Genomic DNA, 13,098 nt, shown 5'->3' with positions numbered 1-13,098 from the left:
TTTCCCCTTTGACCAACAGAAGTGTATTCAGAGATGTCATGGCTGGATCAGAAAGGTATTAGTAAAGTAACAGCATAGCAGAGCTCCCAGACCTTGTTTAACTAGATGCTATCCAGATGAAATAAGAAAAAGGAAATGTATTAATTTCTCTGAAATTTTGTTTCCTTTATATAACTGTGAAAACTTTCACAGTAGCTAGTGAGGGGTGGGGAACACACTCACACCTAAGCTAAAAATGGGTAGAGTCAATAAAAGATTGTAGATTAAGACCACATGCAGTTGACACGTTTGAAGATTTTAAGAAAACAGGTCTTTGCCTGTTGCCAATATATCTAATAGGAGAAACAAAATGCATTTTCTTGGAGAGAATGTTCCAGAAATAGGGTGGTATAGTTGAAAAGATTTCCAAATTGGTACCAGAGACTCAGCACAGTTAATCTGACAATAATTGCAATGTGTAGGCAGACGTATGAAAAAGGAGCAAAGTAGCTTGGTACCAAGTTGTATTAAGCTTTATAGATAAGTGCTGGCCACTAGAATTGTGCTCAGAAGCAGTTAGCCAGTAAAGATGCTTCAGAACTGCTGAGATATTTTCCCTCTGATTCATTGCACTCCAGAGTCTGACATAGTAGATGTTACTGAAAACATTTCAGAGGAAGACTCCATATAATGCATTGTAATAATCAAATGTAAATATTACTGATGAATATCCCCAGTAGCAACAAGACTTTCTGTGCATCATGTTTTGCTTTTGTGAGCAGTTGGTCTACTCATTCAATTGTCAGAAGTGTGCCATGGAAGCTAGTATCTCCTATATTGTGGGTGTGATAATTTAGGGGAAGGTAAAGATCAAGACTGTGATTTAGCCAAAATAATCACAGTGATTGTCAAAGAAAGAGCAAGAAAACAGATCTGAAATATGCTACTCACTTCAAGATCAAGCAGTATGTGGTGTTTGGTTTTGAAGTTTTCTAAGAAATCTGACTTTCTAACAATGTATGCCCTTCTTTGTGTCTGATGAAGCCTAATGGAAATTAGCTAAGCCTCCCATTATAGCATAGATCACCATTCCTGTAAAACTAATTTCATGAATTACTGGACTTACCAGTATGGGAAATCAAATGCATATGGTGTCAGATTTGATTTGGAAGTTGATGTTGACTGAAAAGAGCAAGTGAGAAGCCTTGTGTTTATCCATACAAATAACTGCTTGCTTTGTGTAATCAGCACTAATGCCTTTTCTTTTTGTTTCAGAAAAAAGCATGGCAGACCATAAAAACAATTGTCAATTTGCCAATCATCAGTCCTTTCAAGAAGCGCTACTCCTGGGTTCAGCTGGCTGGTCACACAGGTGAGAATTCTTCCTTTCTTTCTTGATGGATCTATTGTAAATAGAAAACTTGTTATAAAAATTGTTAAAAAATGGGAAAGATTCAAAACTGCCCACTGCTCCCCTCCTATTAATTGAACACTCCCAGCTGTATAATTTAGCCTTCCAGATGTTTAGGGCTACATCAAAATGTGAGCTCGGGAATGATGTGAATTGTGATCCAAAACCAGGGGTAGGCAACCTGCGGCCCGCAGGCCAGATGCGGCCTGGCAAGGCCTTGAGACCGGCCCCAGCCCGGTCCTGCCGCCGATTGCCGCCGGGGCCTTTGGGGGGCAATTGTCTATAGAAGCCTCAGAAACATGCATTTATATTAACATTTTTTTAAAATCAGCAAATTTTTTCACGTGTCCTCTATTTTTTTTAAAAAAAGTGTCTTCCATTTGAATATTTTGTCCTACATTTGTCCTGGTTTATTTATATATTTAATTTTTTAAAAAAATCATTTAATTATTTATTTTTTGGGTTCGGCCCCCCAGTTGTCTGAGGGACAGCAACCCGGCCCCTGGCTCAAAAAGATTGCCTACCCCGTCCAAAACATTTGAAGGGCACAAGGTTGTAGAAAGTTGAAAGAATTGAGCAAGAGGAGAAAGAAAAACATGGTTTATAAAATGTGGCCTTAAAAAGAAAACCTGGCCTCTGAACATTTGAGATTAGGCAGCATGCATATTTCATCAAAGTTATGAAAATAGGATCATGTTAATTGACTGAGAAGTTCAGTCAGATGTGATCTCAGCTCACATATGAGTCTTGAAAAGACCAGATGTTATGTAATACTATATGTTTCTCACATTTGCTAATGGAAAGAAAAGCCTGAACTCAATGTTTCTGACAAGGCACAATAACCAGGAGATTGGTCATTAATGCTTGCATGAGTATAGAGTCTGTTTTGTGATTTTCAAATGATGAATCATGCTTTGAATATGTAGCTAGTTGTTCTAAGGCTGTGTTTTCCACTAGTTGGCTGGAGAATTTGGCATCCAAGATAAGACACGTCCACCACTTTCGCCTGACATCTGCTTTCTCTCCACAAATTAGAACAAATGCAAACCATATATATATATATATATTCACCCAATGCCCACAGAATAAAATAACTCTGTCTTAGTGTTATATACCACAGACCAACCAGAACCAGTCACTGTTTCTCTGTTTTCCTCTGAAAGTTCTCTGAATTCAAAAGGACATTAATTAACATGAGGCCACTGCTGGAGTGTGCTGAAGTACACGTCACTAAGACCTGAAGGGAAAGTTGGGTAGGATAAGAGCTGCTTAAGCAGATTATGTTTCATTTAACCTTTGTAGAAATGGCTGGAATATCTCTTGGCCAAGTTTCCCCCCTCTCTTCTGGCTTCATGTGATTTATGCTTGGCTTCTTTACTGTTCCTGTAGTAATTCTCTGAGGTAAAAAGAAAGCATAAGTCAACAGAGCTATGTGCAGAGTTCTTTAGAGGAGGAAGAAAGGTAATAGGAAGTATTTTCTTGTGCAGAATCTGCTCCCATCCCATAAAAAGAGGATTAATGTGTTTAATTACAGCTAATTTTGCTCTAATTCGAAGGGAACTACATACATTCTAGTGCTGGTCACACATAATTGTGGCACTGCAACTTAGGTGAACCAGCTTATGTCTAAATAAAATGTATGATTTAAACTTAACCTCCTTCTCCTGTCTTCTGGAACATAAATTTGTTTCATGAGATATGGGCTAACATCACTAGAAAAACAGTTTCTTCTCAGGCAGTTATCTCTGCCCTTCTGGAATTAGCTTTGTTTGCGCTTCCGCTTGCATCAAGTCTTGTTTTCTTGGTTTTACGGCTTATGTTTGATCCCTTTTGAATCTCAGGGTAGTAAAACAGTGGAGCTGCAGGGTTCCTGGGCTATTGTAGCTTCTAGAGAACAGAGAACATGTATGCAGTCAAACTTCATGGCTTGACATCCAGACTTGGCTTTTTTGTTAATGATCGGTGACCAATTGGTCCTCTCTTGTGTGCTAAGAGCAGGTACAGTATGGAACTTGGTTTGGGACACAATGATAGCATTGGATAGATTTAATCATGTAATCTGGCTACTGGAATAATAACACAGTTTGGCTTGTTAGCTTTCTGTACTGTCTAGTGTATCTTAAAGTTGAACATGCTTTTATGACTACTGTAGACATTTTTACATGGGCTTTTGTTCAAATGGGTTTTTTTTTATAGCCAGACACTGTTTGCACTGGTTGTTTTTTTACAAGCCTTATGTTATCTTTCCAGGAAAATCTTCTAACTAGGAGCCAGGGGTGTGGCATTCTGTACTTTTCCTTGCAGCATACTGAAAGTTGTCTGTATTCATGGTTCTGTTTTCTACAGGGAGTTTCAAGGCAGCTGATGGTGGGACAATTCTCAAGCGCTACTCAGAGAATGAGGAGAAATGTTTTGAGCTGCTAATGAAAGATCCACTGCGTTCTTGTGTTCCTGTCTTCCATGGTGTGGTGGAAAGAGATGGCGAGTCTTATATCCAGCTGGATGACCTTCTAGCTAACTTTGAAGGGCCTTGTGTAATGGACTGTAAGATGGGAATCAGGTGGGAGATCTTTAAAAATAAACAGCAATGTACTGTCTCATTTTGGTTTCTTTGCTTGATTTCTGTGACTTAGGCTGCATCCGCACCGCAGAAATAACCAGTTTGACACCACTAACTGCCATAGCTCAGTGGTATGGAATGCTGGGAATTATAGGGTTTTGAGACATTTAGACTTCCCTGTCAGAGAGCTCTGGTGCCACAACAAACTACAGTTCCCAGGATCCCATAGCACTGAGTCAAGACAGTTAAAGTGGTGTCAAACCGGATTATTTCTGCAGTGCAAATGCAGCCTTAGATGCCATATGAGCTAGATATTGTCTTGTTGGCAATGTAATTTGCATGGGAATCGGCCATAAACCAACACCAGAACATAGTAGTGTTACTACTATTGTAATATCAACAGTAGGAATGTGTTCAACTTGATAAATAACTCTGACTATTTAACTATTTTGAGGATCAGGCTTGTTCATAATTTAAAATTCGTATCTGGCACTCTCCTCCCCCTAGCCTGATTCAGTGGCATTGTCTCATGAATAAAATAAGACACTGCTGTAGATTGGATTTTCCTCAAGGCCCCACTATCTTTCCAAAATGGTTCCAGGGGGTTGGGGGACCTTCCAGAACAGAATTCCAAAATTGTTCCTGGGGGCTGGGGGACTGTAGTGGGGGATGGAAAGCTACTGACCACTAGGGGTGTATGGGAGTGACTGAACGCTCCCAATCTCACCTGATTTCAGAAGCTGGGCAGGGTCAGGCCTGTTTAGAATGTGGATGGAAGACCACCAAGGAATATGTGAGCTCTCCAGGAAAGGCTAGGAAGAATGTCTGTCTGAAACCCTAGAGAGATGCTATCAGACCATCTGGATGGACTGACTTTCTGTGTTGCTCCCTGTAGAAATCCAGTGAAGTAATGCTCAGTGAAGTCCTGTGTGTCCAGTATTTCTGCTTACTTTTGTCAACATCCTCTTTGTTGTCATCCAGAATTGATGGAAGAATATCATTTCAAAAACTGACTTACTTTGGTCCCTCTCAGATTTGACTTGGTATCCTGAGAAGTGGTCGATTCCATTCCAGACTTAAACTGGTTTGGTTGAAAGCCAAAATTTCTAGATCAGCATTTGGAGAAATTACGTTTCTCAGACTATAACTGCCAGAACCCCACAGCCAGTGTGGCCATTAGCTGTGCTGGATGGAGAATTCTGGGTGATGCAGTCGAAAAAATGTAACTTTCCCCAGGTCTGCTTTGGAATATACATTTCTGAATGTCTCCTAGAGTAAATGGATTTAACTGTTTCTCTTGCTAGAGTTTTTTGGAAGCTACAGCAGCATTCTTTATCATTTCATCTTAATTAATAAAATAAAAATAAAAGACAATTGAGATTGAAGTTGAAGTGATGTCCTGTCTCTTAGAAAACTTGGACATCTTAGTTTTTATCTCTGTATTAAAGGCTTTCTCAGTTATTGTTTTTAGTGTCAATTCAGTAGTTATTTAGCATCCCAAAAATGCATATTAAAATCCCATCCTTGTGATGCTGGAACATAATGTTTGCATAGCAGACATAACACTCTTATCTCTAGAATCTTTTTACAGTGGTGCAGAATTTGTGATGAGGTTATTAATGTACTTGTTTTGGTCCATATGTGTATTTTCTGCTCTTGAGTGAAATCATTTTAAAAAGTCAAGGCTTCTGATTCAGAATTGTCCATGGAAGTGGAATATATTATGCCTAGATTTATTCTGTGTCATCACTTCCATAGCAATAAAGAAGAATCAAGGTCATTCCTTAATTTTGATTAAATACTGTTGATCTGTCGCCACATTTGATATTAGGACACACAACTGGATTATGAGGTTCACAGAACTATTCTGCTCTTTATGAGTAGTTGGCTGACTTGAAAGGTTAGCGCTGGTTCATAGTAATACTGCGTCAGAATTAAACTGTCATATCCAGCCTCTCCATGATTAAGGAGATTAGGAGATAGGGTTCCTAGTCCAACACTTGTGGTTTACAGGTATGCCTGAATCCTCATTGTAAAAGCAAAATAAAAATCCTAAATGAGGGGTTGGGATTATGCGGCCTTCCATAGTTGTTGGACTGCATCTCCCATTAGCCTTGATCAGCATATCTAACGGGTACTACTTGGAACAGAGCAATTTCTTTATAATTTCCTGTAAAAGAAGCTTTCTCTTGTTGTAATTTCAAGTATCAAAGAAAAGTTCAGTGTGAAGTTATTTTTGCAGGACATACTTGGAGGAGGAATTGACGAAGGCACGAGAAAAACCGAAGCTACGTAAGGACATGTATAAGAAGATGATTGATGTGGACCCTCTGGCACCCACTGCTGAGGAGAACGCACAACATGCAGTGACCAAACCACGATACATGCAGTGGAGGGAGACCATCAGCTCAAGTGCTAACCTGGGTTTCAGGATTGAGGGGATTAAGGTAAAACACCTTCCAGTCCTTTTCTTCCTGTTCCTAGTTATAACATCCCAGCATGTTTCCATAGTATAAGAAACATCTTTTGAAACACTGAGATACCCATGTAGTAGACACAGTAAGAAAAACAAGAAGAATGAACAAAAGTAAGAGGGAAGCAAATGGCATGGTTGGTTGGATATTCTTCATAGCCCAAGAAGGCATCTATATCTAGAACTTAATTTATTATGATATCATTAAATTATTTATTGATATGAACTGTCATTCCTTTGGATTTCCATATGGTAGCTATTTCTTTGTCTGCTAGTACACTGTTGAGTAAGCAGGAACAGCATAAGCAAGAGCCTGCACATACTGAAATATTTTAACTCTGATCTAATAAAATTGTCCTCCACATTGGAGACAGTCCAACTTGTTTTATTGATTTTTTAAAGCCCTAGAAAAATCAATTATTTAGTGATGTAATCCACCCACTGTTTGTTCTTTTCATAACCTGTGAAAACAACATTAGTACAGATAGTAATTGACAGTTGTTCCATAATCATATTCAGAATGTAGGGCTACAGCAGATTTTTGATGTGAAGGATAACCTTAACCTACTCACCAAAAATTTGTCCTTCATCTTTTCTGTATTTGATTTTGTCTTGGTTTTTGACTTCTTGCCTAACAGATAAGCTTGATGGGTGGGCGTTGGAAACTGAATGCAGCATGCATTTCTCAAGTGCTGCTGAGTGTTGAAATGGCTGAGGCAACATTACATTAGTTGTCTATGTTAATTTGTTAACCTGTGCAGTAGAAGGGTGGAAATTATGGGGTCATCCAGATGTTGGGCTGCAACATCCAGTAGCCCTAGCCAGAATAAATATCGGGGGAAGGATGCTAGGAGTTGCAGTTGAACAATGTTTGGAGAGCTGCACAATTCCCACCCTAGTCTAGTATTTGAAAGCCTTTGCAAGAAATAGTATATCTTTTAATTTTTTTTTTCATTGTGTGAAATTCTAGATATTTTAAGCTGCATATTTTGACTTGCATATACTTTTGCAACTAATTTCTATGGTTGGCATTCAGTATTGCAGCTATCAGGGACGTAGCCGGGGGGGGGGGTTTCTGGGGGTCTGGACCCCCCCCTTCCGTTAGAAAAATGAATGGTGTGTGCTGCTGCGCCGCCGCACTCAAGCCCCATTATAATGGTGGCACTTAGTCTGGACCCCCCCCCCCCTTTTCCTAAAATCCTAGCTACGTCCCTGCAGCTATAGAGTTGTAGCTTAATGTTAAAGATCCGTAACTGCTTTGTATTCAGTAAAAATACAAATCTTATCGAAGGCACATATTAATGCTCCCTCAAACCTACCTTACTGGTCAGCAGCTGGATCAGGCGAAGGAGGTCTGTTCAATTGCCGATTGGGGTACTAGGAAGATGACATTTCCAACCCCCATCTGCCAGTGCTTGAGACAGTAACAGCGAGAAGCAGAACTTCTGTTGCATATTCTTGTTAAAAAGGCTGTCAAGATGGATCTCTTCCGGCAGGCCTTTCCGGAATAGATAACCCTGGCCTCAGGAACCCTGTTCTTATGAGAGTCCCCAAGGTCCTCCTTGGAAATGCTACCGTAGTTTACTGTTTTATTTGTTTTGTTCTGTTTTGTTTTTGTCTTGTAATAATGTGTATGTGTTAATGTTGTTTAATTAGTTGGTTTTAATTATAATTGATTCAATAATTTTTTAAGGGGGGGGGAGGGAATTTTGATCTACAATGTATTGTATTTTATTGCTGTTAGCCGCCCCGATTAACCTCAAGGGGCGGGATATAAATAAACTTTTTGTTGTTGTTGTTGTTGTTGTTGTTGTTGCAGCCTGACTTACTGGTAGAAGGGAGTTGGAAGTGTCATCCTCCTTGCAGCTCAATAGGCAGCTGAACAGACTTGCTTTACCTGATCCAGCTGCTGGTTGAGGGAGGTGGGATAGTCCAGGAGACATTACTAAGGCCTGATACAGACTGGCACTTTATGCCGGCCTGTGGACAGAGTTAGGATGCAGCTTCCACATGCTGGATGCCCTAACCAAGCCCACAGGGCACCATCTTGGCATGCACCGATCCACACAGTGTGCACCACACAGTGTCCACATGATGCAGCACCAAAGGGGCATCATAAAGCCGTGCCACCGTCTCCTTTTTGCGCTCTCCGGAGGCCAGACCAGGGCCATGACATGAGGTGGCTGCGGCCCCAATTCGGCCAGTAAAGGGGTGGCTGCAGACCGCCCCTTAGTTATGCATGTGTAACTAAATGGCCGATGTAGACTATCGGGGCATATTTTTTAAAAACGCTGCCGTGTGCACAAGCCCCATTCATTTAAATGGAGCTCGAGCATAGGTGGATTTCGCTTTACGCAGGGGTGTCTGGAACGGATCCCCCGCATAAAGAAAGGGTGCACTGTATAATAATGTATTCTAATTTGTAACTGCTTTTAAAAGTTGTTTTAAGGTCATTTTAGAGGCATTTTGACATGACTTCATAAAATCTTATGTCTTCTCTCTAAACAGTTCGTAGTGTTTGAAGGGTGAATGAAGCGGCATACATTTTGCTGGGGTAAGGGTTGTGTTAAGAAGAAAAGAGATTACATACTCCAATCTGTGGCAAAAAATAATTGCAGAAGTAGTTAGATACCCTTCTCAACAGTATAGAAAAAACATAAAGATTATTATTAAAATATAATTATTTACATTAAACCAACAATAATAGTAAAAACCCATTTAAAACACACACAGAAATACAGTGTCTTATTTAAAAGACTCATTCTTTATAAACAAGCAGTACTTGAAAGGCTGCCAAAATAATAATATTAAAAAGTCTTGGCTTGCTGATGGAAGAACAGCATGGGGCCCCATTTTAGCCCCAGGGCCTAGGACAGGTCACTGAGAAGGCTCTCGCTTGTGTTCCCATCCTGTGTGTCTGTGAGGGCGGTGGGGCTGAAAGAAGGACTTCTCCCAAAGATCTCAGGGCCCAGCCAGGTTTATGTGGGACCCATATAGGGCTTTATAGTTGGTAACAATCACATTGACTTGTGCTTAAAAATAGACTGGTAACAAAGGAGTTGTGGTCTCCCTGTAACCAGCCTGTTAACATTCTGGAACAATGAAGTTTTCAAATGGTTTTCAAAGATAGCTGGTCAGAGCACATTTTGGTAATGGAAATGGGCTGAAACTGAGGCATGTCTTTAAGGATACCCTTTGCCAACTTTTGGGGTACGAATCCTACCATTTCCAGCCAGAAACTGGATGATGTCATATGCGTGCATTTGGAAAGTGCCAGGTTGGAGAAGGCAACTTAAAGTTTACTTCTGAAGCAGCCAGCAACAAATATGTAGCTTGCAGGCTACTGTGTCAAAGTATTTATGCCATTTTGTATGTCAGTCCTATGGTTTCTCATGTTATCATGAATGATTTTCAGATAAATTCTGAACACTTTTTTTGGTGGGGGGTGTAATCTGTACATTAAACTGCCTTTTCAAAGTGGAGTACTTGCCCTCTCCTCATAATTATAGGTCTTGTGTCAGGCATTGGTGTTAGAAAATGTAGAGGATGCTGTCAGATTTTCTCCTCTTGTTAATGTTAAGTAGGTATCACAGAACACACAGCTAGTGTGCCATCTGGCAACAGCCTGAAAGAATCCTTTTTCTGTGTTCACTGGCATGCAGGAGTACATCACTTCAGAGTTTTCTGAGATTTCTCTGCCCACGATATACACTTCAGTTGCATAACTTTCTCGTGTCTTGTCAGCCTGTATACACTTGTGCTTGAGCCTGGCCCACACTTTTGGAGCAGAAGCACTGGATGAGAAGCTACTGAATAAATAAGCATTGGGCATAAGCTTGTCATGCAGCTACTGAACTCAACTGAAAGACTGTTATGTAATTGATATATGCACAAGACCAGGTTTCACTGGCCATGGTACTACAAACATGTTTAGTCTTAGGAGGTTTTTTTTTTTTTGAATTCTTTAATTGATAGAAGCCCTGATTTCAAAACACAATACTCTTTCTATGAGTGCTGGCATTCATTGATTGTATTCCTTCCCATCCACCTTGTTTATAGTATACATTGGATCAAATAGGCCAGCTGAAATAACGGGACTTAATTTAATCATGGTGAGTTTAAGTCCCATATATTTTAATGTTTTTATTCTAAGTTTTACCAAATCTGGATCTAGCCCAAAGCATATTACTTCTAAAAAGCTATGAATATTTCACAGATAGATGCTTATTTAATTAACCAATCATATTATCTGGTCTCCTCTCACTTTCCAACTTTTTGTCCACACAATAATCCTGTAAGGTTAGACTGTGGCCCTGGGTCACACAAAAGCTTCATCACTGAGTTGGGATTTGAACCCTAGTCTCCCCACTCTCATTTGACATTATATCCCAAACTTCCCTGTTGTCTTCTTGATGCTGGTTGAGGAAGATGGAAGTTGTAGTGCTATATCAGGTAAACCTGATGTCTCCAAAATGTATAATAATAATAAATTTATTTTGATTTTGATATATAAATAAATAAAAATAAAAATAAATTTATTATTATTATACATTTTGGAGACATCAGGTTTACCTTCCTTCCTTCCTTCCTTTCATTTTTTCTTTCTTTCTTAAAATAAATATCTAGGGATCTAGGGTGGTGTACAATAAGACCAGTATAATAGATTTAAAACATTGTAAACAAAAATAATTTTATAAAGCTAAGAAGTTAAAAACAGATTTAAACTAGTAAAAATAAAATTTAAAACAATTTAAAACTGTGTACATGTGAGTGTGTGTGTGTAAAACCAATTACCATTCAGGACTTCCATAACTGAGCCCTCTTTTATGTCCTCCGACATTGTAGACACCACATTGTGCTTGGTGTCTTTAGACATAATATCTCATTGATAAAGTTTTTTTTGCAGAAAGTATGCAGCAGTGATTAGTTGACTTGATCAATGGTTCCAAGTTCACTTTTCCAGGCTTTTCTTTCTCTGGACCTAGGCTTATCCCTTTTTGTTTTTTCCTCCACATAACTCCTGACTTTTCCTCTTCCTTCCCTTTTTAATTTGCAGAAGGCTGATGGAACTTGTAATACCAACTTCAAGACAACCAAGACATGGGAGCAAGTTTTCCAAGTTTTTATGGAATTCATTAAAGGAAATACAGCTATATTGGTAAGCCAAATGTGAATCCACCTGCATTCTTGAGCTTTGCCTGGGCTGCTTAATTACCAGAAGGTAGATATATATGCGGATGGAGAACACTGTTGGTGCTTTTTTGCATAAACCTGTGTTCCCACTACTTCCTTAGAAATATCATGGTGGTAGTGGGGGAAGATCTGTCCATCCTGGATGTATTAGGCTAATTCCTGTCTTATGTAAAGTGTATGAATTTGTGGAGGTGGCCAAACCTCCAGGTTTTATAGGATTCCTGGGATTATCTATGTACTTTCGACTTATTTCAGTGTGGCATCTGGCTTGGTTTTGGATGAAACTGCCTTTTTTTACCTTGGTAGATGACCTGTGTCAGGAACAAAAGAGGAGTGTGCCTCTGTTAATTCTGCTGGACCTTTCAATGGTTTTCAGTATTATCAACTATAGCATCTCTCAAGATTACCCAACAGAACTGAGATTGTTTTGTGTTGGCTTCAATCTGATACCAAGTGCAGGTTCAGGACGTGGTTCTGAGGGACTCATGTTTTTTTTATTTACTGTAAGGCCTGTATAATCAGTCACAGAGGGTTGCATCTCATCATCCTTGTTGTTGAACATCTGCATGAAACCATTGGGAGAGGCTGGTCAGAGAATTGGAGTACAGTGTTAGCTGTATCATGATGACATCCAGTTCTATCTGTCCTTTCCATCTGATTCCAGGGAGGCAGTGGAAATGCTGAACCTGCATCCAGGGGCTGTGATGGGCTGAATGTGGGATAGCAAGTTGAGACTTAATCCAAACAAGACAGGGATGCCTATGATCATTAGGAACGTGAATCTGAGAATGAATGTTCAGCCTGCAAAAGGTTAGCACTCCATTTGAAGAACCAGGATCAAAGTTTGGGAGGACTTCTTGACCTGGCTTTATTCCTGGATGGGCAGTTTGCAGCTATGGCAAGGGATGCTTTTGCATAACCTTAGTTGGTGTGTTAGTTCTTCACTCTTCTTGAAGTCAGTAGATCTGGCCACTTTGATTGTACCCACTCTTACCTGTGGCACTTCCTTTGAAGAGTGTTCAGAAACTCTGGCTGTTGCAGATTGCGATCGCTGGTGTATATTGGGAGCATGCTACTTCGGTATTATTCCATCTGCATTTGTGCCAATTTGTTTTTAGTCCAATTCAAAGTGCAGGCTATTACCTTTAAAGTCCTAAATATTAGAGGCTTGGAAGGATTGTCATATTTCTTCCTACCTGTCAAATGAATACAAGCTCTGCTCTGTATTTCCTCACCCTCTTGGATCTAGCTGGTAAGTGCACAGGCTGGCATGGTTCAGTTGTGGCACCCCAACTCTAGATCTCCCTCCCTGCCTGAGGAGGTCTGCTTAAACTCTTGCTGTCAACTTTTATGACACCTGATGAAGGGTGCATTGTTTTGTTGGACCTTTAAAATGTGGATATTTCCATCATCAGATTGGTCATTTTTATTTGTTTTTTCTGTTTTATAATTGTTCTGTATTATAACAATTCTGTCTTGTTC

General features: G+C 39.8%; 1 protein-coding gene across 1 annotated transcript in view; it reads left to right on the top strand.

The window, feature by feature from the left end:
• ITPKA (inositol-trisphosphate 3-kinase A) overlaps positions 1 to 13,098 on the top strand; it is a 77,744-nt gene that overhangs the window by 61,728 nt on the left and 2,918 nt on the right. Inside the window, exons 2-5 of the mRNA XM_089521911.1 lie at positions 1,255 to 1,351; positions 3,737 to 3,950; positions 6,193 to 6,397; positions 11,480 to 11,581. Of these exons, the coding sequence (XP_089378037.1) occupies positions 1,255 to 1,351; positions 3,737 to 3,950; positions 6,193 to 6,397; positions 11,480 to 11,581 (618 nt within the window). The remainder of the gene's footprint in view (positions 1 to 1,254; positions 1,352 to 3,736; positions 3,951 to 6,192; positions 6,398 to 11,479; positions 11,582 to 13,098) is intronic.

This window comes from Sceloporus occidentalis, unplaced genomic scaffold (assembly GCF_023333645.1).
Source record: "Sceloporus occidentalis isolate IW3139 unplaced genomic scaffold, rSceOcc1.0.p SCAF_4, whole genome shotgun sequence".
Classification (NCBI taxonomy): domain Eukaryota; kingdom Metazoa; phylum Chordata; class Lepidosauria; order Squamata; family Phrynosomatidae; genus Sceloporus; species Sceloporus occidentalis.
Note: the sequence above shows the minus strand (reverse complement) of the source record. Positions and strands in the feature narration are given on the sequence as shown.